Source organism: Cuculus canorus, chromosome 13, assembly GCF_017976375.1.
Source record: "Cuculus canorus isolate bCucCan1 chromosome 13, bCucCan1.pri, whole genome shotgun sequence".
NCBI classification, from domain to species: Eukaryota; Metazoa; Chordata; class Aves; order Cuculiformes; family Cuculidae; genus Cuculus; species Cuculus canorus.
Genome location: NC_071413.1, coordinates 7,293,395 through 7,319,444, shown reverse-complemented (window position 1 = coordinate 7,319,444; position 26,050 = coordinate 7,293,395). Strand labels below are relative to the sequence as shown.

The 26,050-nt window shown below is 36.0% G+C and overlaps 1 protein-coding gene across 1 annotated transcript in view; it reads left to right on the top strand.

Moving 5' to 3' along the window:
• The window catches only part of USP10 (ubiquitin specific peptidase 10), a 46,900-nt gene that overhangs the window by 12,576 nt on the left and 8,274 nt on the right, over positions 1-26,050 (top strand). The window contains exons 2-10 of the mRNA XM_054078856.1: positions 4,943-5,011; positions 8,095-8,140; positions 12,737-13,756; positions 18,746-18,837; positions 20,371-20,480; positions 20,942-20,997; positions 22,405-22,508; positions 23,180-23,279; positions 24,559-24,739. Coding sequence (XP_053934831.1) covers positions 4,943-5,011; positions 8,095-8,140; positions 12,737-13,756; positions 18,746-18,837; positions 20,371-20,480; positions 20,942-20,997; positions 22,405-22,508; positions 23,180-23,279; positions 24,559-24,739 — 1,778 coding nt within the window. The remainder of the gene's footprint in view (positions 1-4,942; positions 5,012-8,094; positions 8,141-12,736; positions 13,757-18,745; positions 18,838-20,370; positions 20,481-20,941; positions 20,998-22,404; positions 22,509-23,179; positions 23,280-24,558; positions 24,740-26,050) is intronic.

The following is a 26,050-nucleotide window of genomic DNA, read 5'->3' as shown; positions in this document are numbered from 1 at the left end:
TTTGGAAGTTCAGAAAAACTGGTTGTATCAAATTAAATAATCATTTGTGTCCTAAGACTTGATGGGTTTTGGCTCTAGAGGAAGGAGAACCTGAGGGAAGGCTGTCTTTCCTTACACTTTCCTGAAAAAAAAAAATAAAATGAGCAAACCTTGACAAAATGAGGGAGAAGTAAAGAGTGAGGGAGAAATGCCTTATTTGCTGCTGGAATGACTAATGTAAGAGCATTTTCTCTGCTAATAAATCGTAAGTGCCGTCATATGCATGTGTCCTTGTTTTCTGGCAAGGAAAACAGACTTCTGAGTAGTTCATTTTCTTCCTCTCCTCCAGCCTGTCCTGATAGCTTTAAGAGTAAGTACAGTGAGCAAGATTGTGTAGCTTATGGTATAAATAAGCCATTTCATCATTTCAGTTTATATGTGAACTAGTTTTGGCTTGTTAGGCCTCCTGCGTAGATACAGTTGAATTATTCTTTGCCACCAATAAGTAAAAGCTGTATTTTTAACTTGTTAGTGGAAAAGCAGTTGAAGTGGGAGTATTTGCAGCTTAAAGTAATTTGGCTGGAAGATCTGAGTTGTTGGTTATTAGATGAAAGCCACGTTGATGCTTCTTGAAAGCAAAAGTTGACACTTCGTTTTCCTAGCTTTCTTGTAGTGCAGGTGATGCCAAGATGATGATGCATCAGCAGTGCTATTTCTGCCCATTTTTCTAGGACAAGCAGCTGTGTAACACGTCCTCCTCCTCCTTGTAGTCCTCCAGGAAAGCATTCATGTTGCTAGACTGGAATACCAGGGGAGATTTCATTACAAGCAGCAGGGTAACATTAGCATTCATTTTTTATTTTTGAGTGATTAAGGAAAGCATAGCAAAAAAGAGGTGACATATGGAGAGCTTGCAGCTCAGGCACATTTTAATCCCTTTGGAGTCTTTGGAGAACTTTTTTCCCCCTTTATGGAATTAGTTCTGTGTCTGCTGCTTTTGTCTGCCGCTTATGGTAATCAAAGTTGTTGTACAAATATGAAAGTACTCTTACTTTCGTTTCTGTGTGCTCGAAAACCGATATTCTTGTGTAGATTTGTTTGGTTAATTGGTTTTGTGCAGTTTATGTTGTAATCTAGATACAGTTGCTGTCTTGAAGATTTCTAAAGGTGATGTCACTGATGAAGCGTTCAGAGTGGTGCAGCATCTGCTGGATTGAAGGTGTACATTATACCATTGTAGTCATATTATAGAGATTAACTTGGAAACTGATTCCAGTTTTGTTGCATCTGGAAACACCAGTACTGACAAGCAGGAGGGTTTGGAATGTTGCTCTGAGAGAGGTATTTAACGTGAGCATTTTGTTAATGAGAATTAATGTTGGAGAGTAGGTATTCAACACAGGGAAATTTGATTCCTTACAGCATGTCAGACTGAAATGGACACTGAAATTGGTGACACAGCACACTAGTGAGTTCTGGAAATGCAAGCTGAAAGTCCTTTCCGCTGTACCAGCTTCAATAATCTCATTTATTCAATATTCTTAACTTGTAGAAAAAATATTGCAAATGTGATACATATTGCAAAATCTTCATAGGTGGAAATAAGGCAAATTAATCTGAAGTACTGGTAACATGAAGTTTAATTAAAAACTGGAGGACCCATGCCACCAGCAGCTTCATATTAAAAGGGAGACCATTGTAGAATTGCACAAAGTATATTTAATTTTGCTTTTTTTTTTTTTTTTTTTTTTTTTATTACTTTCTGTGCTAGTTGTTGTTGTTGTCACTATCTGAAAGAAGAGATTTTGGGTATGTTGTATACCGTCCTGCCTAATGCTGCCTCATATTTAAGGTTTATTCAAGCATTGTTTACTTCAACTTTCATCATTGGTCTCATAGATGTGGGCATCTGTGAGAAGGCATTCGCATTTGAAAACTCTCAGAAGTTCAGCACTTGTGTATCATGAAACCAGCATTTTAAAAAAAGGTGGAAACAACTCTTGTGAATAATCTTTTTAAAGCGAATGATTGTTAAACCTCAGCATAGAAGATACTAGATGGAAAAAACATTAATTTCTGATCGTGCACTGCAACAAAGGCGTTTTGTTGTGTCGGTGTAAGTTTACTAACATTGGTAAAAATTCTGTTAATTTTAATATGCTTAATAACATATTGTACATCTCTGGTAAATGGTCAGACTGGGTTACGATCATGAATTGCAAAATGGAATAGATCCATCAGTATGTTTTGGGGTTACTGTTTTGTTTTTCTATTCTAAAGGAGAGGTTTGGAAACACTAAGTGGAAAGATAGAAGGCAGGGTTCCTTCCTTCCTTGCCCCAAGAATTCCACAAAGCCTTGTTCTCTCCACACCCCTGCCTCCCCTCAGAGGAGGAGACTGTTACTTTCCATCTTTCTGTTTCTTCCACAGTTGCGAGTGGAAGATGCTTGAAATTTATACAGTACTGTTTTAACATTGCTCTTAATCTATGGTAAAAATCAAGCTCACCAGACTTGGGGGACCCTTGAATGCAAGGTTAATGATTGCTTTGCAGTGCTATGTAATCTGGGAAGTAGCAGGAGAAATACGTAGTGAAATATGTGCTCCTGAAAAAGCGAGAGAGGATTCCTTCCCAGGAGCCACAACAGAAAGCTTCTCTGTAGGTTGCAGAGGTGATTCGAGAAGTAGATAGGATTTGACTCTGAATTAAGCCTCTTGGGATTATGTATATTTAAAAGAAAGTCTAGGAGTAACATTACAGTCAATAATTTTTAGAACTTCCCCCCCCATATTCTCTTTGAGTTTTTGTTCCAAATCCATTGTCGGTATGAGACTTGACTCTCTTCTAAGCATCGTTATTGCTCTACCTTGTGACTTAGTGCTTAGAGCATTGAGTACTCTTCACACCTTTCAAGCAGATGGTGGTTTGTCTCGGTATATAAATAAAACCTTTTTTTAATATATGTAATTGAATGCACTTTTCTCTAGTGATAATTTTTAGTATTTTGTGGGTTTATGTTGCCATACATAGATTAGCTTATGTATTATTGATGGCTATAGGCATGGATTTTGCTAACAATTCATCTGTCTGTTCGTATGCATTGTTGTAGCAATTGTGCTAATCCTTGGCTCAGGTAACTGTATGGTTGTGGTTACTGTAAAGTAAGATGCTGTTGATTCACTGACAAGTCAGTAATGGTTGGTCTGACAAGCATCCTACCTCTGAGCACATTGCATTAGAGCTGTCCGTAAAGAATCTGTGTCTAAAACCCAAAAAGTGGAGAGATACACACGCTGCAGGGCAGATTCGAGTTTGGCATTTAGAAGAATCAATTTGATGTGGTCCTAATTGGTATGTCTGTTTCTTATGCAAATGCACACATGAAAATAATAAAATTGGAATGGAAATAGTCTGAAACTGCTTTGGCAAAGTTTTAACACGTGCTCATGTGTATCTCTGCTGTGTGTTTTAAGTATAGTCTGTGGAATGTGGGGTAAACTGATGCTGATTGTGGGCAGCTTGTGTGGGAGTTGTGTAAATAATTTAATTAAACTTCTATTTGACTGTTCCAAGTATTTGATTTTATTTGTAAATTTGAAAAAAAGAACTAACAGGCTCTGGAAATTATGTATGATAATTTAGAGCGTACAAGCTGGGACCCCAAAAATTCATACCACTTAGGATATTATTTCTTGCTAGGGTGTATTGCTTCTTTTATAAAATCCTGGTGCTCTCTTGCCTAAAAATTCTTACTGAGGCATTTCAGTTGCAGAAAAACCTTTTAAATTTGACTTAACGGTTCAGAGTAAGTACTAAATCATGTCTTTCTGAAGCTGTTTCACAGCCAAAATACATACATTCTTACATGGAGATTGTTTGTACGGCGCCAGGCACACTGATTCATTGGGATGTAGGATGGATGGACAGTAGGCAGGGAGCTAATGCTGTGTTTCAAGTTGCTTACAATGCAATGGCATTCCACTCCTCTGCATCCTTTTTGTAGAGATCATTGTACTCGCCAAGCGATGCGATAGTCTGGTTCTTTTTCACTTCAGCATGCAGTTGTGTCTGAAAAAGGGTAGAAAATTCTGTTGTGCTACTAGAGTGTGCTGTGTGTGCAGCTTCAGAAATCCGTTTCTTGAGAGACGAGGCTGATTTGAGTGGCAGAGGACAGGAAAATTGGGGAAGTTGAGTAGGTTTAATGTCATCAGTCGTACAGCCTAATAAGTTTATTTTGAAACTATTTTTCTCAGTTTATTGTGCAGGAGACTTTTAACTCTTTTCACTTCTGTTTGCAGGTATAAAACATTGTTACATAAAGCCTCAAAATCATATAAAATTCTGGCTTCTTGAGGCCCAAATGGATTGGGGTTTTTGCTCTGTAGTCTGGCTAGGATTACTTCTGGTGTTTTAAGTTGGTAAATTTTTAATGTTCGGTTTAAAATTAGGACGAAACAGTTGCATGGGAACAGCATTTCCATATGTTACTACATCATTATATAGCAAACCAGTTCCATTAAGATAGTATTTTGTTTTGCTTTCATCTTGTGTTTCTTAACTCAAAAGTAGCATATTCTTTTACTCAGAAATTCTTGTTCTTTCTGTTGTGAAGGTTGGGTATCTGTTTTAGAAGGTAAACCAGCTTGTGTCTAGGGCTTGTATGAACTGATGCAACTTCTCACTCTACATGTTGTTTTAAAACTGGCTGCACAATGAGCTGCAGTTGATGCTGTGGTTACCTCTAGTGGAAATCTGAAGGAAAATGTATACAGTTTTAGAGTCTAAAGTACTTTGGTGAAGACTTGAGAAGCAGTGAGAGTTAAGATGCACACAGTTGACTTTCTGGCTCCCAACACAGAGGTCTCTTTGAATGCAAGTATCTTAATAAATTTTACCCTGAATTTGTTAATTATATTGAATATAAATCCTACTTTAACAGATCTTTTCTGTTTTTATTTTTAGTATATTTTTGGGGAGTTCAGCCCTGATGAATTTAATCAGTTCTTTGTGACTCCACGATGCTCTGTTGAGGTAAGATCTACTTTAAACCTCTTCTAGAAATAATGTTTAAAGCTATATCTCTTTGTGTATATTTGAAATATAGCAGTACAATTATTTTTTTGTCATTCTCTTAGCTTGCTAATTTACAAACTGAAGATAGTGAACAGGAGTCTTCTTTCCATGTATGTGGATGTTAAGTAAATGTTTAGACATAAGAAATTAATTATTCCACCTTCTGCTTGTCATCTTTCAGAGCTGGAATAGCTGACATTGTAGTGATAGCGTGTTGAAAGGGAGTTATCCAGCCCTGTTACCTCAGCTTTGAAACTTTTTTAGCAGTGTTCTTGCTTTTAAAAAGTAAGGTAGACTTCTAAATCTTGTGAGCCGTTTGAAGCACAGGGATTCTTATTATTTTTTGACACGTGGAGCATTGCTAACCATCAAAGCTATATTGTAAGGAAAGCTGTGTGTAAGGGCCAAGAAATGGATCAGTAATGAACTAATAGCAGTGCCAGTGAGAAACACAGAGTAGAAATGGTTATCTTTGCATGTTTTGAGTTCATCATACACTAGAGATGGTACCGAAGACTGTTTTTCTCTGTAGCTTGTGATAGAGTGAATAAACTGTTTTCCTTTGTGGGAAAGATTATTATGACGTTGTGCTTATCTCCAGACTTGAAAAATAATTTTTCTCCAGGTCAGTTCCCATGTTTTTCCTCTAAACATTTCTGTTCAGACGTTTCAGTCATGCTTCCATTCTCCCACTCAAAGCAAAGGAAATGAGCACTTCAGCTGTAGATGGTGAAATCCTTTTGTCACATTGTGCAGATCTGACAATTGTTAATGCAACTGTGTTAATTTTCCAAGTAAAATTAGTATACTATACCACTAAATAATAGAATGCATGAAGGGAATAGGGTGGGTTGGTTGAATTTGGGAAGAAAAAGACAGCTTCTGCTTTCTTTAGGGATAGCTTTGTGTCTTCTCTGGTAGGTGGGAAGTAATGCAGAATACATCTTCATGTTATGCATGTTTCTTCTGACTATATTGTTGTTTTCGCACCATTAAATACCATCACAGTAGTGTCATGTTTGAATCCTATGTGGTTTTGCCCTGAGTGTCCTGTGTTCTAACTGCTTCAACTTTTACACTGTGGAGGATGAAAATGTCATACCTTGACTTCTACAAAGCTATTAGCATAACATGTGTTAAGGAATCAAGAGCCTACAACATTGGACCACTCTTACTTCATAAGTCTTAGTAAGACTTCATAACTGTCTCAAGTGTACCACTTACTGGTTACCTATCAAAATAAGAAACTGTGTTGAGCAGTGTTACTTAAGTTTGTCCTTGATCTGATTGAGTTCAATGTTTTAATTATCTGGATCATGAAATAAAAAATTATGCTTATTAGTTTTACACTGTGCAGATATTTCAGAGAAAAGTGGTCTGACAAAAATAGGGTGAAATTCAAGAAGGACAAGATTGAGGTTGTAAAACTGCAGTGGTGTTTGACATACATTTTGTTGGGGGCAGCGCCAGTTCTAGGAGTCCCAGCATCCATTGATGCTGGCGTCCTTCTGATATCCCTTACCCTACAGATTGAAGGATGGACTGAAGCAAGGGACTAATTAAAAGTTATCGTGAATGTCTCTTTTTGCATGGTGTTTTTAATACATATTCTATCAGATACCTTTTGACTCAGATTATTCAGATGACCCAGTTGTATGAAACAGGGCAACTTAGAAATACCTTCTTCGCAGAGGTGCTGTTGATTAACCAGATCTGTAGGGGACCAGTAGGTGGACTACTTTATTTTTTTTATTTTTTTTTTTTTACTTTGTATTTTCTTAAGACCTTGGAATTGGATTAAAAACAGAATTACAAGTTTTATTGTAAATTGTTTGCTGTAGACTTTTGGGTAACGTTTTAGATCTAACTATAATATTAAACACAGATTCAGTATAATTTTAATGTGGATAATAGGTACTTAACATCTTCGAGCCTCTTTCTGACCCACTGGTTCTCATTATTTACCTGGAAAGTTGGTGTATTAAGATGTTACCATGGGTTATGAATGGATTTTACAGTGTGTGTGCTTTTTGGGCACTTTTTTGTAATGGAATTTTGGGAATACTTTTCTTGCCTCTTCCAATGCACTGTTGTCTGTGGTACTTTAAGTGGGCAATATGTAAAAGTACTTGTAGTTTTAGAGAATGTAGGATAGGACTTCAATGGAGAGGTCTTTGATATTTGTTCCACCATTATAACTACAATAGCATTATAAAAGTGCAGTTTACTCTGATGAAAGTTTAATTTCACACTGTAGAAACAGTTCAGCTGTTCTCCAGGCAGCTGGTGGGCTGCAGTGCAGCAATGGCTTCCAGCTCCTGCAGGCACTGGAGGAGGCTTTCAGCTGCTGGGGGAGTTTGGGAGCAGGAAGCAGAGGATTAGAAATTGCCTACCTGTGGTTACTATCAACCACTGAGTCCATAAAATGATGCCAGTGTATTTTATATATATATATATATATATATATACACACACACACACGCACAATCTGTATAGAAACTGTATGGTGTGGTTCCATAATGCTTAGGCTGATAATAAAAAAGGTTTGGTTTTATTAATTATGATTAAGAATATACCTTAGCTGAAACATTTCAAGGGCAATACTATAGCTGAACCAGATTGAGAGTCAAAATATTTACGTGCAACTATTGGCTGGGCAAAACTTTCATCCTTTCACAGGTAGCTTCATCTGTCTTCAGTTTTTGTCTGAAATGGATATGTTCCTCATTTTAAAATAGTGGTGAGTTACTGTTGATGAAGGAAAATCTTGATGCTATGAGGTGAATTGCTTGAGTAGTTGATGAGTCTATGGTGTGTAACCAAGATTATCTTTCAGTAATTGTGGTAATCTGCAAGGACACTCAAAGCTATAGTGTGGGATTTGATAAATATAGAAGCATGAGTTCAAGGCATACTCTCAGAAAATCAAACTTTATTGATGATGTTATTTTTAAAGGATTCAGATGTTTCAAATGAAACTGATGTCAACTGTTAATAGAGTTGCTTTGTCTTTAAATAAGTTTAATTTCTTTTTTGTACAGCTCCCCCCATACAATGAAACAGTTTCATGTGGTATTAAGTCCACAGGTAAGTTTCACGCTGGTAAGAAATCAACATCCTTTTTTTTTTTTTAAACTTAAAGATTGACTCCTCCATTAGATGTACTTCAACCTTTCTTTAAATTTGATCTTTAGAACTCATTCAGCAGCTATCTATGTATACATTTGGCAGGTTGCTTTTTTAAATGCATTTACTGATTGAGATCCATGAGAGTATTTGAAAGCACTGCACTGTCTTCAGGTAATTAGGATGGACATGCTTGCTCCTCCTTGACTGTGTCACTGCACGACCTTATGTCTTGCTGAAATATTGCAGGGTGTAACTGTAAAAATGTGAGGTGCCTGAAGTCTGCTAGATAACTTGTGCTGAAGAAATGAGTAACTAGTGTGGTGTTTAGCTGGCCCTCTTGTAAGAGCCATGGCAGGAATATTTTCTAGCAGTTGCAACCTGAAGAGAGCTCTGCAAGCAGTGTTCTGTTCAGTGTTCCCTTTGAGTCTTATTGCTGTCTGGCACAGCTGTTTTTCTAGGAAATCGCCTTCTCCTTTTTTTTTTCCTTTCTTTTACTCTAGATGTAAAAATGCATTACAGAGCTCTTATTTTTAAGTAGTGATAGTCTTCTGTCTCAACTTGTGCACCTTAAAACCTGCCCTTACTTCATAGTTAGACAAAATTGGCAGTTCAGTAGGAGTTTGCAAGCGATCATCACTCTGTACAGTTGAAACTGAACTTTTGTAGTATGTTGAGCAGTAGGTAGTGTTTGGCTTTTTTTTCTGCTGAACCAGGAGAGAGCAAGGAAGCTGAGACTTACCCAGATGTATATGAGAATGATACAAATGACATCCGTATCTCCTTGAAAAGAATGCAAGTGTCTGACCGGATGTTATTGTTTAAGAACACCTGATCATTAATGCTTAGCCTTGCATTTAAAGGTAAATAAGATAGTCACTCATAAAGAAGGACAACAGGTCCCATGCGAGCTTTATTTAGTACAAGACAAGTTTTAGGACCCCGAATAGTGTTACATAGGAGTTTGAAAAGTTCATTAAAAGGACTCTCTGGTATAAATTGTCTGTTATTGATAACGGGCATTCAGTCATGTATTGCTTTGACTATGGATTTCAGTTCTGTTAAGACTGAGATTTTAATGTTCACAAGCCATACAGAAAGTTGGTTTGTAAAAATGTTTTTCAGATCATTCCTAGACCCTGAGAGAACCCCTCCCAGTCCTGAGATTAGGTAATGTCAGCAAATTAGGTTTTGTCTGAAAAATGTCTTTAACAAGCTTGCACTGTACTGTGCATGCATTATTATCACTGTGATAGTTGCATAAGAAGCTGTGGAAACTGAAATAGAATGCTATACTTATGCAGAATATTTAAAATAAGATGTTATACACTGACTGTGTTGTTGCTTCCTGTAGTCTAATTTTTTTCTATGCTTATTTTCAGTATTTAACTTTATTATGGAATTAGATGATCTGTTAATACTGGAAATAATCAAATAACGGCTGAAGCTCTAATATGTAGAAGTCTGTTCAGACTAATTAGTACTATGTGTTCACAGCTTTTGTCGTTGTACATAGACTTTATCCTTGGAGCATCTGTTGGTACTTTTTTCAATATGTGTCATGTTGCTCATGACAGATGTATCTGTTTCAGTCCATTCAGAAATAGCATTGTGAACTAGATTGAAACAAAGATGCCTAGAGGCAAAGTCGAAAGTCAAAACAAATAGGAAAAATTACCTTTCATTTTTTTTCAAACAAACTTGACACAATCTTCTGGTAAATGAGCTTCTGCCAGTCCTTTCACAGGCTAACTATGCAGTAGCTACTGCTGTTTATTATTCTAATCCTACTGTAAGTTGTAAAGTTTAACTTCACAGCTGTAACTTCCTAATTTATATGTTAAATGCTGGAATATCAGTTGGTCTTGGCCAGGTTTGAGCCTATTTATGGTCATGTTGCACCTCCAGCTAAATTAGGATTGTGCCATAACTGCTCCCCATTTTCCTCTAAACCCAGAAAAAACCCCCTTTTTTTTGCTAGATTAGCTTTTGGTAACAGAAGTGCTGGAAGTGGAGAGCATAGGAGCAGGAGAGGAGTGCGGGAGTGAGTGAGAAGGACTTTCCCCTTAAGCTGGGGGGAGACCATGTTTTTTGTTTCAAAGCATTTATTATTATTATTTTTTTAACCGGGATTTCAGAAAAGAAGTAGAAATTGCAGATTATTTTGAACTTGTAAGGATTTGAAATGTGCTCAGTAATTCTTATTTTGGTTTGAGGAACATTAGGTGTTAGCAGTTGTTGCTTGTGCTTTTTACTGTTGTAAGAAAGGGTAAAGAATGAGCTCCTGGTTCATGCTTGAACTAAGAAGTTCCTCCACAAGCAGATGATGAACTAATGAGGAATAGTTTTGTGGTAGATTTGTGTCCCATATCGCTTAAAACCCCATGCCTCATTTGCAAGGAAGTGAAGCTGTGGCTGGTTTTGAGCTGTGTCTCCCCACAGATCAGCCAGTGTATAGCGCTGATACCCAGTTAGAGTCGCTGCTGAGTTGTTAGGGAGATCCCTGAGATATCAGGCAGGAGTTTTCCACCCCCCTGCCTCTAGGCTGCTCATTTTTTTAAAAGGAACATTGCCTGTCTCTTCTGATTGGTGGTAGTCAGTCAGTGATTGTAGAAGGAGCTGGTGAGTGGTAGTCCCTGCTGAGTTGTTAGGGAGATCCCTGAGATATCAGGCAGGAGTTTTCCATCTCCCTGCCTCTAGGCTGCTCATTTTTTTAAAAGGAACATTGCCTGTCTCTTCTGATTGGTGGTAGTCAGTCAGTGATTGTAGAAGGAGCTGGTGAGTGGTGGATTGATTGGCATGGTGTTATGAAATGCTTTCTCATAGATATTAGAGAGAGGTGCAGGAAATTTGAAATTCAGGCACTTGTTAACGTGATTTAGAGAAACCAAATTGAAATCAGCATGATTGAAATCGATGTGATATGTGTTTACTTCTCATTTAGTTAGGTTAATAGATCAAAGTAGATAAACTATTAACATCTGTATTCTATCTCTGTTCATTAATTCATATTATGTTGGTATTGCATGTGAAAGTCAGACCTCAGCACACATTGAATGTAGAGTCTGCTTTCACATTTTGTTTTAAAGCAAAAGTTTTTGTAAGCTGAGTTTTCTAGAAGGTATTTGGAGAGTTCCGAAACAGTTATCTTGATACATAACTCTCAACATATTATCTGCTAGAGTCTGTCTTTCCATAAGATTATTTCCTTTGGTGTGCCAATAACGCTTTTTCCTTAGGAACTATTGCTTGCTTTTTGTTGTGTTTAAAAAAACTCAAAACAAAACAACAAAGAAAACAAAGCATCAAACCCACCTTGTTTTTAGTGAGTGCTTTTGACACATTTAAAAATATTCATCAGTTGACTTGTCATACATAATGTAATTTGCACAGAATCCTTGAATTTTAATGGTGTATCCACTTATAGTCCTTTGGAAATAGTATCTTGCGTTGTTTAGGAAGGAAACAAAATATTAAATGTCTTAGAAGCACTAGTGTATCATGGAAAGACCTGCAAAACTTTAAGTACTAAAATGTGAGGTGCTGTAACATTCCTGAGCCTCAGAAGTGTCATTCGTTTTATCTCTTTATTTGATAGTTGTGGAGTTGTAACTGAAGCATTGTGTTCCTAGTTAGCACGTATGCATTATAAGGCTAAGTTCCATGAAATTGTAATACTTTCTATCTATTTAGTGATGTTGCACTCTGCTGTGAGAGCATTTCTCAGCATTTCTTTAAACAGCGTGTCAAGGTTCCAGGATAAACTAAAACTTCAAAAACTTCCAAAACCAAACCAACCAACCCAAAGCAATCCTGTTCACGGATTTTTCAGTACTGCTTGGATGTACAAGTTGAACACTGACCTATTTTGAGGTGTATCTGTTGTATTTCTTGTCATAAAATCATAGTCACGTATTCGTATTCTTATACAATAACAAGCTCAGCATGTTCTTGATGAGTCTAGAGTTTCAAAACATGTAATAAGTTCCCATATAATTAATGAAATATTTTTCAGTTACTAATTATTATGACAAATCTTTGCCTACCAGAAAGAAAAAACAACCCCCTCCTTACCCCCCCAACCCCCAATCTCCACATGTGGAAATTATTTTTAAGAGTTAAACAGGAAAAGGCTTGAATTTTCTAGTTGGCAGTGGAAAAGGCTGACTTCAGAGAAGTATGGGGTTAAATATTGCAACTTATTTTGTTTGCACTTATCCAGTAAATAAGTTAATACAGAATTGCTTAATTCACTGGGCTTTAATATTTTTTTAATAGGTGAATTTAATAGGTGTTATTTGCAGAAACTCTGCAGTGATTTGGGAAATTACATAGTCTGTTTAGGAAAACGTGAATCATCCTCTTGTCTTTTAAGGAAATGGTGTTTTGAAATGCTCTTCAGGACTGAGATAGAGAGTAAGAATTACTTTAGCATGAGGGAATGTAGCTTGTTTTCTGAATTGCAGGAAGATGCTTTTTTTTTTTTTTTTTGCTTAATATTGTAGATTTTTTATTTAGGCATCATTCACTAACTCAAGCTTCCTTTCTTTTTTCCAGGGGAGGAGTATCAGAGGATCGAATTTGGTGTTAATGAAGTTATTGAGACACAGTCATCTGTACTAAATAACACCAACTACAGTATTTCAAGTACTTTGAACCCTCAGGCTCCAGAATTCATTCTCAGTTGTGCTCCTGCTCAGAAACCGCCTGATGATACTCTTAGTGAAACAAACTACAACTCCATTGACTGCCAGTTCACTGATCCAACTCTTGCTTTGGATAGTGGTTCTAACGCTGAAAATGATGGCTTGTCTGGAGGCCTTGGACAAAGGGAGCGTAAAAAGAAGAAAAAAAGACCTCCTGGATACTACAGTTACTTGGAAGATGTCAGCGACGGCATTGCTCACCCAGAAGCTCTTGTAAATGGCCATGCAAATTCATCGGGACTAAACAGTATAAGCACGGAGGATACAGAACTGACAGGAGACATACCCTCCCTGGCCACACCAAGGACTTGCAACAGCCCAGACAATTCTGTGGACTACATTAATGAAACTGATGATTCTGTTTCTAGCGCACTAGACAATACCAGGACTGCAGGGCAGCCTGAGGTATGCCGTGTTACTAATTCTGAACAGTTTTGCATCCCCTCAGAGGCTGGCAGAGATAGCCCTTTAAGGACAGCTGTTGTACAGTCTTATGCTGGTACTGATACTACTGAAAATCATGGCGTTACTAATGGACAAACACTTGAATCCTCTGGTGAGGACACAGCTGCCAATGGGGTAGAATTGCACACTGTGGAAAGCACTGATTCAGACCAAGCTAAGCCTGAGGAAGCTTCACCTACTACTGAGGCAACAGTCCCGGTTGCAGGATCAGTTCCTGTTAATCAGCCTGCAAAATCGTGGGCTAGTCTTTTTCACAATTCCAAGCCCTCTGCTTCCACATCTGTGGTCTATGTTGAGACTAAGTATACCCCTCCTGCCACATCTACTCTGGTCCCTGAAAAGCAGGTTGAAGTCAAAGAGGGACCCGTTCCAGTTTCAGAAGATCCTGTAGCCATAAAGATTGCAGGTATAGTTAATATGCACAAGTGGATGTTACGCTGGAAAGGTATTAACTCCTTTGTAAACGCTAGTGTTTACAAGCAACAGGAGCGTGTAGTATTGAGAGAAAAGATTCCTCTGTTAATTTTCTTAATAAGGTGACTGTTCAAACACTGCTGTGAAAGATGTAATTTCAGTAAGCTAGATTTGTATCCCTCTGAGTAAACAATCCAATGAGACATGGTGTCATTATTCCAGAAACGGTTAAACTATTGCTACTTGTCAAAATGTGTTTAAGTGATCTTTGTTTTAAATAGGCTGCTTCCATTCTGTTCTGTGCTGCTGTGGTAGGGAGAACATGTTAGAAATGTTTGATATTAAAATGGTGTGTTGTATTATCCAGTATTTATTATCTTGTAATGCATTCCTTTACAAGAAGAATTGAGTATTAATGTATTTATGCAGAAGTAGCTGAAATTCCAGGATACTTCCAATAGCTTAACTGTAATGTCTAAATAGGTCCTGCTTCAGAAATTCCAATTCAGGAAATAGTTTTTACATTTGTTGATTTGCTGTTTGAGAGGTCTGTCTTTCAAATTTTGAAGAACTTTCCTTAACCATTATAAACGATATTACTTCATTCAGAAGCAATGCTAGTCATTACCTTTTCAAGAATGACCATAGCAAACTGTCCAGAGGGTGCATCAGGAAAGGCAATGCGTGATATAAAGGCTTTGACCATTGGTTGTGTCATATTTGTGGTTTTAACGATAGAATGTGCATGAGAGTTTTTGCAGATTCAGTCAGAAAACATGAAAAAAAATATCCAGTTGGTTGCATTTTGTGTCACTGACTCATGAGTGTTGGAACAAAAATAATTACTTTGAATCTGGAAATAATCCAGATGTGAAAAGGCTTGTACAAGATCCTACTACTTATGCTACACCTGAATTTACAAGTACAATGGTATTTTGTATGTGACAGTTTCAAGTTAGTTTTGTACACTAACCGGAAGCTGACCTGGAGATTTCCGTTCAGAATACCCAGAAGTGTGTGCCTGCCCCTCATCCCCTCCTTAAATTTGTCTGTTGAGAGGAAAGCTGTCAGCATAATTCATATTCCTGTGTATTTTTCACATAGGTGCAACAAATGCAGTTGACTATTTTTTTTTTTAAAGTGTATGAGCAGGTGGTTATGGTTTGTATGAACCCATGCACGTGGAGTATCTTGTACTCTTAAAATCTGAAGCTACCATTTGGTAATGAATTTTAGCTTAAATCTGGTTTTGACAACTGTAAAGCTAGAACTACTTGCTGTAGGTGAAAAACTATTTTGTCCGAGTTTCTTCAGCTTTAACTTTCTACACTTAGTATTTCTGTACTATTTTTTGCCACCAGGTGGGAGCAGAGCTATGTTTTGTCTTTAATGTATTAAAATAGGAATGGAATTTGTACATGGGTTTTCTTCTGCACCTTCACTGTTAGCTAACTGTTTTTGCAGAAGAATAATTTGATTATAGATCCTTTTCCAGTGAGAAGGAATTAATCTTCTCATTGCGGCTGATTTATGTAAGAGTTACATTGCTGCAATTCCTGTAATTCAGAGGCTACTGATTTTGGTATAAAATATTCGCTTGAAGAACCGAATGTAGTGTAATCTGCTCTTTGCTGTATGGAAAGAGATGACTTTCTTCATTGCTTATTGTATCCTCCTTGGAAAATAGGTACATTAGTGCTTAATTTATGCACTCACACTTAAAAATATGTTATGTGAGTTTCAATTTATTATTTACAGACAGATCAGTTGCTCCATTCCATCCATATTTTATTTCAAGTCTTCTTATTTTAAGTACACCTTAGCCTAATTTAAATGCCAGTCTAAGCATTTTAATAATTTGTTTCTAAGGGATAGTAGGGTTATAAATGGTCCATATATGTAAAATGGACACTTTCAGGTTTTGCTTATCGTATGTCACAGTTGCTGCATTCTGATGCATAATCTGATGATAGTAATTACTAATGTTTTAGGTAAGGTAGGGAAATAAGTGATTGGGTAACTGGGTGCTCTCCAAGTACTCTCTTAACTGTTCTTGGTAACTGTAGGAAGCATTTCAATGGGAGAATCTAAAGTAGTTTTGAGTCATGTTTTCTTGCAGTTTTTTCATTGTGGATGATGGAATTAACAGTGCACATGAAATTTGTTTACAGCAGGCAGAATTTCAGATGAATGGAAAAACCCAAACAGTTAAGATCTGGCTAAATCTGGAATGATTTTAAATTAGAAGGAGGGGAATCCAGTAAATTCAAGTATGGAAGGATACATGAGAACAGAAAGCAGATGCAAGCAAACAGCGTGAAAAATAAATGGTTGGTAATAGTATTAGAAAATAGAAGGATCGGGAAGTTCTAGGGATTTGATGTGCCCTTAGTAAAGCTGAGGAGGACTAAGTTTTATTTCCAGCGTGTGTTAATACCCACTTATTTGGGAAGGATGGAAGAGAACTAGCATTCTGTTTTTGCTGTTGAGAACTCTGAAAACGCCAGTCGTTGAGCATTACCTCTCAAGGAAGTGTGGTAGTGCAGCAGAGAAAACAGTTAAAATTTGAAAACCATACTCTTGACCAACTTCAAAAACTTGGATTTACTGTGTCTCAGGTGGGATTGTTGGAGTGATCATAAATGTAACTTCAAACACACAAAATAAATTCATAAGGCAGGTGGTGACTCATTGCTCTCTGGAGACTGTAGTGAACAAGACAAGATTTACTTAGTTTAATTTGTAACAAGAGTGTTTAAATGTTACATATCAGAAAAACTTTTCTTGTTTATGAAGCCAGGTAAGCACTAGAGAAAGTGGGTGTGGGGTGGTGGCGTGGGAAGTTTGGAAGTTTTAGGAACAACTTCAGGAATGTAGCCTGTTGTAGAGTCAAACTGCCTTCTTGCAGAAACAGATGTCATGTAGAGGTATCCAGCAGTGTGTCCTGGCACTTTCTAAAGAGAGATCAGAGTGACATACCTAATGTTAGCTGAATAATGGTCTCAAGCTGACCATTGAATTGCTTGGAATACCTGTCTCTGCAGCGTGGAGACCATACCCTCTTGGTTTCTCTTTTGTTAAACTTTGGACTTCCATTGATCAGGGAATTAGTGTTCCCTAAAAAAAAAAAAAAAAAAGGGTATTTGTAATAACACCACCTGGTGAAATGAACTGTAGCAAACTGTTTTCTGTTTATCAGCTTAAGTTTCTAAACATGATAATATTGTTCTAGATATGTTTTCAAACAAAGGCTGCATTTCACAGTTCAGTAACCACCAAAGGGAATGTGAAGTCTTTCCAGGTTGTGGCATGAGTTCTATAACAGGCTTTGAGTTTTTAAGAAAGCTTTTTCAGTGTAATATTCTTCTGCTACTCATGTCAACTGTGTAAACATTAGATGCCAGAGGTGAAAATGTAGTACTAAATGTCATTGCTGTACACAAAAATAATCCTTTATGTTAAAAGAAACAGAACTCACTGTAATTGCTCTAGACATTGTTTACAAAGCAGTTTTATGACCACAAGAGGTTCCTAATATTTTTTTGTATGAAAGTTCCTAATATTTTTTAGTATGATATAAAAATGAGGAAAACCATAGTTTACATAAGAAGTTATTGATAGACATTAAAAGTAAATACTTTTTTTCATCAATTTTATCCTAATTTTCAACAGTGCTTAGTTGTATTAACAGAAGGAGTGTTTGTGTTCTTAACACATTTTAAACTTTTCTACATTAACAATATATTCTGAAATACTTGAGCATTAATAATTTCTTAACAAATATATTTCAACACTCAAAGAAGGAGTTTCATTTGCATCAGTGCTAAGTGCTACCGTCTTCTCTTTTACCTCTTTATGCTGTCTGTCCTTTCAGGTGTCGGGGTCTTTATGTGGTAGAGGACTGATACAAGTACTTTCTAATTTTTTGGCCCGTTTTTGCTTTGTTGGAACTTCTAGAGTCAGCAGGAAATATGATCATATAGGTCAGGAAATATTTTGGAAGTAGAAGGACGTAGATTTTGTCTGCAATTTTGCCACCTCCTCTGCTTGGTTATGGCTATGTGCCTTGGCTTTTCCACCTATGCCATGCTGTCTTGTCTGTTTAGGTAGTCCCTTTAGTAAACAGCTTAAACACATTTAAGGTTTTTTTTTTAAGCACGTAAGGAGTTTAGAGCCATCACATTTATTATAAAAATAAATAATCCCCTTGGTAGAGAATTGTTTATTTGCATTTTTTATTGTCTTGTCTTTATTTTGCAAATCTAAAATATACCAGATCCAATAGTTTCTTTAAACAGTTTTTATTTAGGTACCTAAATAACGGGTCAAACTTCCCCCTGCTGCTCTTGGTTCATTCACTGAGACAGACTTATTTATGTACAGTGGTTTCTAATTTTTAAACTTGGGCCATTGCTGAAGTTGTTGAAAGCAGGATAACAGTGGGCATTATATTGTGTAAACCTTTGTCTTGTAGATTTTGGAAGTCTTAAATCAGTAAATAACACGGTCATCTGAACATGTTTTAACATGTTTGTCCTGTTTACACTAAGATATTTTTGTTGTGTGATAGTGTATGTTGAAATTTGTTATGAGCTTTCATCTCTCGTCAAAGCAGAATGATTTGGTAAATACATAAAATCAGTGACAAGGGATTACAGCTAATGGGAACTTACGTAACTCTGTATCTGATTATAGGAAAACACAAATTAAAACAAATGGGTCTTATCATTGTCATTTCAAAGCCAACAAGTTTTGGTACCAGCACCCTCCTGACCCAAATTCCAGGATGTGTTCAGCTGAAGAGATGCGTCTGATTTGAAATATAATAAGTGTTTAAATGGAGAAGAAAAATATGTGCTTGAATTTTCTGAGAATCTGATTAATTGATTTGCATTATTTTGTAATGCGTCAACAAATACTTGTTTTGGTGGCTGGCATGTGCATTTTATTGATGCTCAATTTGCTGTTTCTTATTCTGCAGAAATATTGGAAAATGTAAGACTAATACATAAACCAGTGTCTTTGCAACCGCGAGGGCTGATCAACAAAGGAAACTGGTGCTACATCAATGCTGTATCCTTACCTTGGAAAAAATTTATACGCTTAAGTTAAAATTGTATGCTTTATCTGTCAAAGTTTTTTCTGGATTATTCTGGTAAGTATTTTGTAGAAATTTTTCTCTTCCCATATCCTACTGCTGCAGTTAAAATGTTTAAGGGTAGCATATAGAAATCCAGGGGTATTTTGGATCATTGGACCTTGTGTTTGGGTTCCCCTGCAGTTGGTTCCACCGTCCTGTTTGCAATTTGTTTCTGTTACCTCTGTCAAAATATTTCAGAGCTGTAACTTTCACAGGACTGAAAACCTTGTAATTTCTAGTTATGTTTATTCATGACACTGTGTGCATCAACTGTAGTGGCTATTTCTTTTTTTGGACTTAGAGTAATTATTCTAACTCTTAGGCTCTGTTTTGGCAATTCAATGAGCAGATCATTTGGTTTTCTGTTCAGCAGGCTGCCGCTATGGTATCATTTGTGTAAATGCAGTGTTTAATCGTTTTACAATGGTATGGAATGTCAGTTAGCTCTTAATGTATTAGAATTGTATTGCCCTGTGAAAATAAGTTTTACTTTTGGTAACAAATCTTCCTTCTTCAGTGCTGTATTGTGTTAGTTCTTAGTAATAATTTATTAATATACCTATATAGCCTGGGTTAGCAGTGGCTCACTGCAAGTGACAATTACATTGCTTTTACTTTAACTGCTAGTACTACTAGTGAAAAATATTGAAGACTTCAAATTAAGACTAATCATCGCAGAACCTAATAACCTGTTTCCAGAACAATGATCCTACTTTATATGTCAGCTTTTATCTTACATAGCCAGTTCTACAGTCTTGATTGTGTGCATGAGCTCTCTTTTTTTTCAGTGTTAAGTGTTGGAATTTTGTTAGTCAGTTTTTGCACACTGATCAAGTTAGTATATTGCTGCCTTTTGTCATTTCCCTGCCCCTCCAGTGTTTTAATGCATTTCCTCTGTTTACTACTCTTGCCGAATAGCATGGAATTTGATGGTTTTGAAGTATTTTCTCCCAACATACACTAGTTTTACTGGTTGCTCCAAACTCTTCTTTATGCTGCAGAATGTTTCATATCACAGTGGGGCTTTTTATTTTGTTATAGTTATGGGTGTCAACGCCTTTAAATTGAAATCTCTCCGCTGGCTTCTTCCACTATTTTCAGAAAACATGTTACAGGTCATCACTTGTCTATTTTGAGATTGTTAGTTTCATAAGGTCTTTCCTATGTAATATTCTTTCCTCTCCTTCTCCTAAGACTAAATGTTCCCTTCCCCTTTAATGAAGTTTTTTACCTTATTGAAATGTCAGTGAAATCACTGCATGTTACAAGATGCCGACGGTTTTTAAAATAACTTCTGTACATTATTAGCTAATGTTGTTATAGAAGTCGACCCATCTGTTCCTATGTAGTTATTGAATTGGTCTACATAATGAAGAGTTGTTTTGCATACAATTTGAAATATAATTGAATATTTGGTTGACACGCAGATTACGTTTTCTGAATGTTTCCTTAATGCCATTGTATAGACCCTGCAAGCCTTGGTTGCTTGCCCTCCAATGTATCATTTAATGAAGTCCATTCCAATGTATTCAAAATCGCAGCGGCCGTGTACCTCAACACCAATGATAGACAGTTTGTAAGTAGCTTGGTAAAAGAAAAAAAAGAATCTGTGATCTGACTGAGCTCGTTGAGAAGTATCTAACGAGTGATTGTTTACTGCAATTGTTGACATTTGATATGTATCCAGAAGTCTCTTGTATGTATGTTTTTTTTGGTGATACATGGCTTTTATAATGAATTTGGTATTTTACAAATGTTTGACTAGCCAAGGAAGATACTGTCTGTTGCCTGAGGGATATCAGTTTTAAGTAGTGTTTAGTATGCAAAAGGGAATCATCAGAGCTACAAGAACTAACCAAACACCTTGGTTTCATTAGCAGTGATCAGGTTAATGTTTGTCTCAACTTTACTCAGACTTCATCATGATACTCTTTGATTATTTTTTTTTGGCAGTCACTGATGACAATTATTTTATTATTTGTCCTTATAAATCTTAACTTGCTCTCATGTCTAGTTGTTCCTTCCGTTCTGTTTCAGTGTTCGTTTAATGAATGAGTTCACTAATATGCCTGTACCTCCTAAAGCCAAACAAGGTGAGTGGGAGTAGGGGGAGGAAAGTCTTGAACACATGGTAAGATGGCTTTGGGGTGAGGATCTGCGTTTTGTGAAGTACTTAAGACCTTTAAATACTGGTGCTTAACCTCCTTCATGGGACTTTGTGGGTTTCTTAATATCTTGAAAGTTTGCTGTTGCTTTTCTGTTATTTTTCCTTATTGATGAGTCATATTAGGAACTGAAAGGTGTTGCACCTTATGGGTTTTTTATTTTGTTTGGTAGACCAAACAAAAATGCAATAATAATAGTTTTTGTTGAAGATTAGTTTAATTAAGATGTCTTTACATACCCTTTCTAACAAAATCATTTTATATTCACTGTATTTTACTCTCTTCCTTCCATATTTCCAGCTGTTTGGTTTATCACTTGCTCAATTCTGTCATTCTTCCTTAAATACTAAACACTCACATTCATTCAGAACAAAATGTCACCATAATAGGTCTCTTTAGGAGTTGGAGATTGCCTGCAGCAAGTTACCTCAGCTTTGAGTTCCTCCTCATCCTACACAGTGTTTGTTTCTTGCTAATACATATTAGGATCAATGATGATTATGCAGTGATGAATAGAACTTTTTTTGATGCAAATAAATTATATTGTTGTTTTCATCCTCTTAATCTCTAAACCAAATCTGTTGTGTTACAAACTTATAGAAATAAAAAACAATGTCAGGAATGTATTTATGTAACATTATAAGAAAACATCACAAGGAGTCGCTTGTTCCAGTGATTTCCAAACAGTCTAGATATTTCTGTGCCTAAGTTTTGTTTCTGTAAAACAAATCTTAGTGTCTTATGCAACGTATTATACTTCTAGGTCATTTTATTGTATTGTGTGATTTTTCAAATACAGTTTCTGAGCATTAGTATTGCCACAAGTTTGGACATTGTGTCAAACCATATCATATTTGGGTTTTGTTTATTTTCTGCAGTGAGGAAAACTGATCTATTAGAATTACGAAAGATTTAAGGGAATGTTCTTTGAATACAAAAGAAGTACAAAAATTTAAGTAGAACTAGGATTGTTCTTTTAAGATGGCAATAGGTGTTCTTGTTAATCTTCAGAGTGTTGAGTATAGAGAGTACTAACTTTTCCAGACTATCTGTAAGTCTATATAGGGTGATATGTCTTAAAAAAAAAAAAAAAAAAAAAAAAAAAAACCCAACAAAACCCAAAACCAATAAATGTTTACAGATAAGAGTTGTATCTTCTGAATTCTGAACTTGAGTCACTAAAATTGTACTAAAACTATTAACAAGAAGTAATTTTGGTTTCCAAAATATGTGTGAAGAGAATGTTAAAAATGTAGAAATGTAGAAAAAAAAAATGTAGAATGTAGAAAAACTTCTATATATTGTTATTTATGTGTATTTCTCTTTGCCTTGCAGCTCTAGGTGATAAAATTGTGAGAGACATCCGACCAGGAGCTGCCTTTGAACCTACATACATTTATAGACTCCTGACAGTTATAAAGTCAAGCCTGTCAGAAAAGGTGTGACTTACAAAGCTTTGACTTCTGTTATTGCATTGCAAGGCAATCACTGTTATTAAAACAATATAAATTCATATATCAATTTCTCCACCTAAATTACACTGAAATCAAATAGCAGACAGTTTATTATATTGAAGCTTGACTGTCTTGGGACTGAAATTATAGGAAGACGGTAATTCTAAGTTTGGCAGTTTGACATGTCATATATGCTTGGGATTCAGCTTGGAATAGTTGAAGGTCCACAGAGACTTAAAAATATTATTTCAGGTTTAGTTAATTTAAAGAAAAGCTAAACCATCTTTTGATTTGGCCTTGGTTTGACAATGACTTCTAATATTGCTTATAAAAGAAATAGCAAAAAAATTACTAACTCACATGTTAAGTCAAATTTGATGAAAGAACACAGAAATGCTCACAGCCAGATCAGGATTATGTGTGTACTTGTTGTTTATGGCAAGTTACCAATTAATGTGTAGGCTCTTTTTGAATTGGTTGAAAATGAGGGGATATTACAGTAAAATTTAAACTTTATTTGGCTTTACAACTTAGACTGCATAGTTGGTACATTAGCTAGATTACTAGGAAAAAGAGAGATGCTCTCTATCATGAAACTTTTGTTGAAATGAAACGTGGAAGTGCCATATAATAATTGAAAAAACTATTTTATTCAGGGTAGGCAAGAAGATGCTGAAGAATACTTGGGATTTATCCTCAATGGACTGCATGAAGAAATGCTGACCCTAAAGAAACTTCTTTCTCCGCATAATGAAAGTTAGTGTTTGTTTGAGTGGTGTGGGGTTTTTTTTTTTTTTGTTTGCAGCAAATTTCATTTCTGTAAAATATTTTCCCTTTTTTTACTGGAGATGTTATAATAACAGAGAAATGTTTGCAGTAGATGTTGAGACAGGGTTAGAATGCCATATTTTAGAGGACTCAAAGACATAAAACGAATAATCTTTTGTTAAAAGCTGTCCAATGGAAAAAATTAGTCTGTTCTGTCCAGTTTAGGAATGATCTGAAGTGTTACTGGCTATTTGGAAAAGCATTATCATTCTGTAAATACTCTAGACAATAATAATGTCATATACCAAGTCCTCCTAAACCACAAATTTATGTATTACAAATCTTCAGTGAGCTTAACTGACCATTGTTGGAGGCTGAAAGCAGTTGAGTAGTTTTGGCTTAAGCATAGGTTTATGTTTGACTGCCATTCATAATACCTGTGATGTTGGTAGTTTACTGGGGGTTTGTCTCTCTCTATAGTAGTTCAGATATATATATTAATGTGTTTTTTCAGTGATCTTTAAACCACTGTTAAGCTGGTTTTTTGGGTTTTTTAAGTGGAAACTTGTAGACTGACGGCTAATTTATATCTAATATAAACCAAAACATTATTTTAAAATGCTTATTGACAAAATTGGATGAAATTTTCATTGGAAGAAGTATTAGAATTTGTTTGCAGAGTAAAATGTCACTACTTTACGGTGGCTTTATGTTTGGGTCCTGAAAATGAAACAAAACATTGGTAGTCTTAGCCAAGTATAGAATTAAGATCACTAGTTATCCAATTTCTCTCTTTTTTTTAAGATATTAAATGTTCATACCATATTTTGTTCTTCAGCTGTGTGCAGTTTATAGCCTTCTGACTTTGGCACTTGCAAAGAAAATATTTGCTAAGCCTTGGGTTCCGTGTAAAATATCTGTGCAGAAAAGGAGTTGTATTTAATAACAGCCTAATTATGTTTCCAGAATAACACTTGACTTTCTAATTCTCTAACCTATAAATTTACTACTAAAAATATATCAAACTTTGCTTGAAATCGACATCTGTTTAGATACAGTCATAAGCGAGCTGCATCCTGCTAATATATGGATGTGTCCAGCTCTGAGTGAGACCAGACTTCGCTTGTACTCATTTACTTTCTCAAATTTGTGATCTATGAAAACATTTTATCCTCTGAAAAGTATTTGTATTGGTTTTTTCCTTTCAAATTCTTTATCTTTGTTTTATTTGTAAAAAAATTACTTTTTTTTCCTTCTTCACTTTAAGAACTCTCTGTTTCAAATGGCCCTGAGGCTCAGACTGTTCATGAAGAGGAGGAGCAAGATGAACAAGGGGAGGGCAGTGAGGATGAATGGGAACAAGTAGGACCTCGCAACAAATCATCAGTCACTCGGCAGGCTGACTTTGTTCAGACTCCAATTACTGATATTTTTGGTGGTCATATAAGGTATAGTACTTTTTTATAGAAGTTAATGAGACTGTAGGCTGCTTTGCCTTTACAGACAACTTTTTCTTCTGCTTTGCTTTCTGTATTTCTTCACCATTGCATAGTTGGATGGATGAGACTATTGCACAGTTTGTTTAGGCCAGAAGCTGAACATTCTACCATGATGCATTTGTTATGCAAGAGAGGGTTCAGAAGATGGCCCAAAATAATCAAAGGATTGATCAATGATCAAATTATTCTATAACTTACTGTAGAGTCTGAATCTTTTTTTAGAGTGTCTTAAAATTGCAAACTGCGTAGACAAGAAAAGGCCTGGATTGCATGTAGAGGAGTTTGAAATATGTATGACCTCTATATTGATGTCCAAAAATTTCAAAGAACTTCGGAGCTACCTGATTTTTGTGACCTCTGAGTAGTCTTGACTGAGGGATAGTGAGATTTGATACTTGATACTGAGGGATAGTGAGATTTGCTGAGTTAAGTCTGATTACTAAAAGAATGAAATAAAATAAGAAGTTGTAAAACTTTGATTTAGACACTTATGCTTCCCAGAGGCAGGAAAATTTTGTGTAATAGTTAATAAATGTTAAAGGTGAAAGAAGTTTGGAAAAATGTAAATTACTACAAGATGTTACAGGAATGAAAAGAATGTGGGACGTTCCTTCCATGCAGGTCTGATACCAGATGAAGTCAGAAAGTAGATACTGAAGGAGTGTATTTTGGAAAGGAAACCTCCCAACTTGTTTGGAGAAATGTATAATTTAAAATGAAAGCAAAGTAAACACTTGCTAAAAACACATTCCAGAACAAAAACGCTAGGCGTGAAGAATTATTTTTAAACAGTAGACAGACACTTAATTGCTAGTGTTTGACTCCCTGTGTTGCCGGGTGTTCGGTCTAGAGATGTGAATAATATGGGCTAGTTACTTCTTCCTGTGAAATGCACTGAAATTATTCTTCTGGGATTTGAGTCAGACAGCTGGCAAATAGCATGATATTTTCTATAGAAATTGGCAGGCAGGTGTTTGTAGATGAAATTCCATGTAGATGGTATGTTCACCTGAAATATTGTTAATAAACTTAGTATATTTATCATGATCAGAATTGTGTATATTCCATTAGTTTTAAAATTAAGAATACTAAGAGAATGCTGTTTTTTGCAGAAGTCCACAAAAAATGACATAAAACCAAGGTAATACTTAGAAAAGACAAAAACTTGCCCTGACCAGCAGAACCAAAGGGTCCAACCTGACATCTGTTGTTTGCTGTCACCACACCCATTTTATTTAGCCTCCAAAGTAGGTCACACTA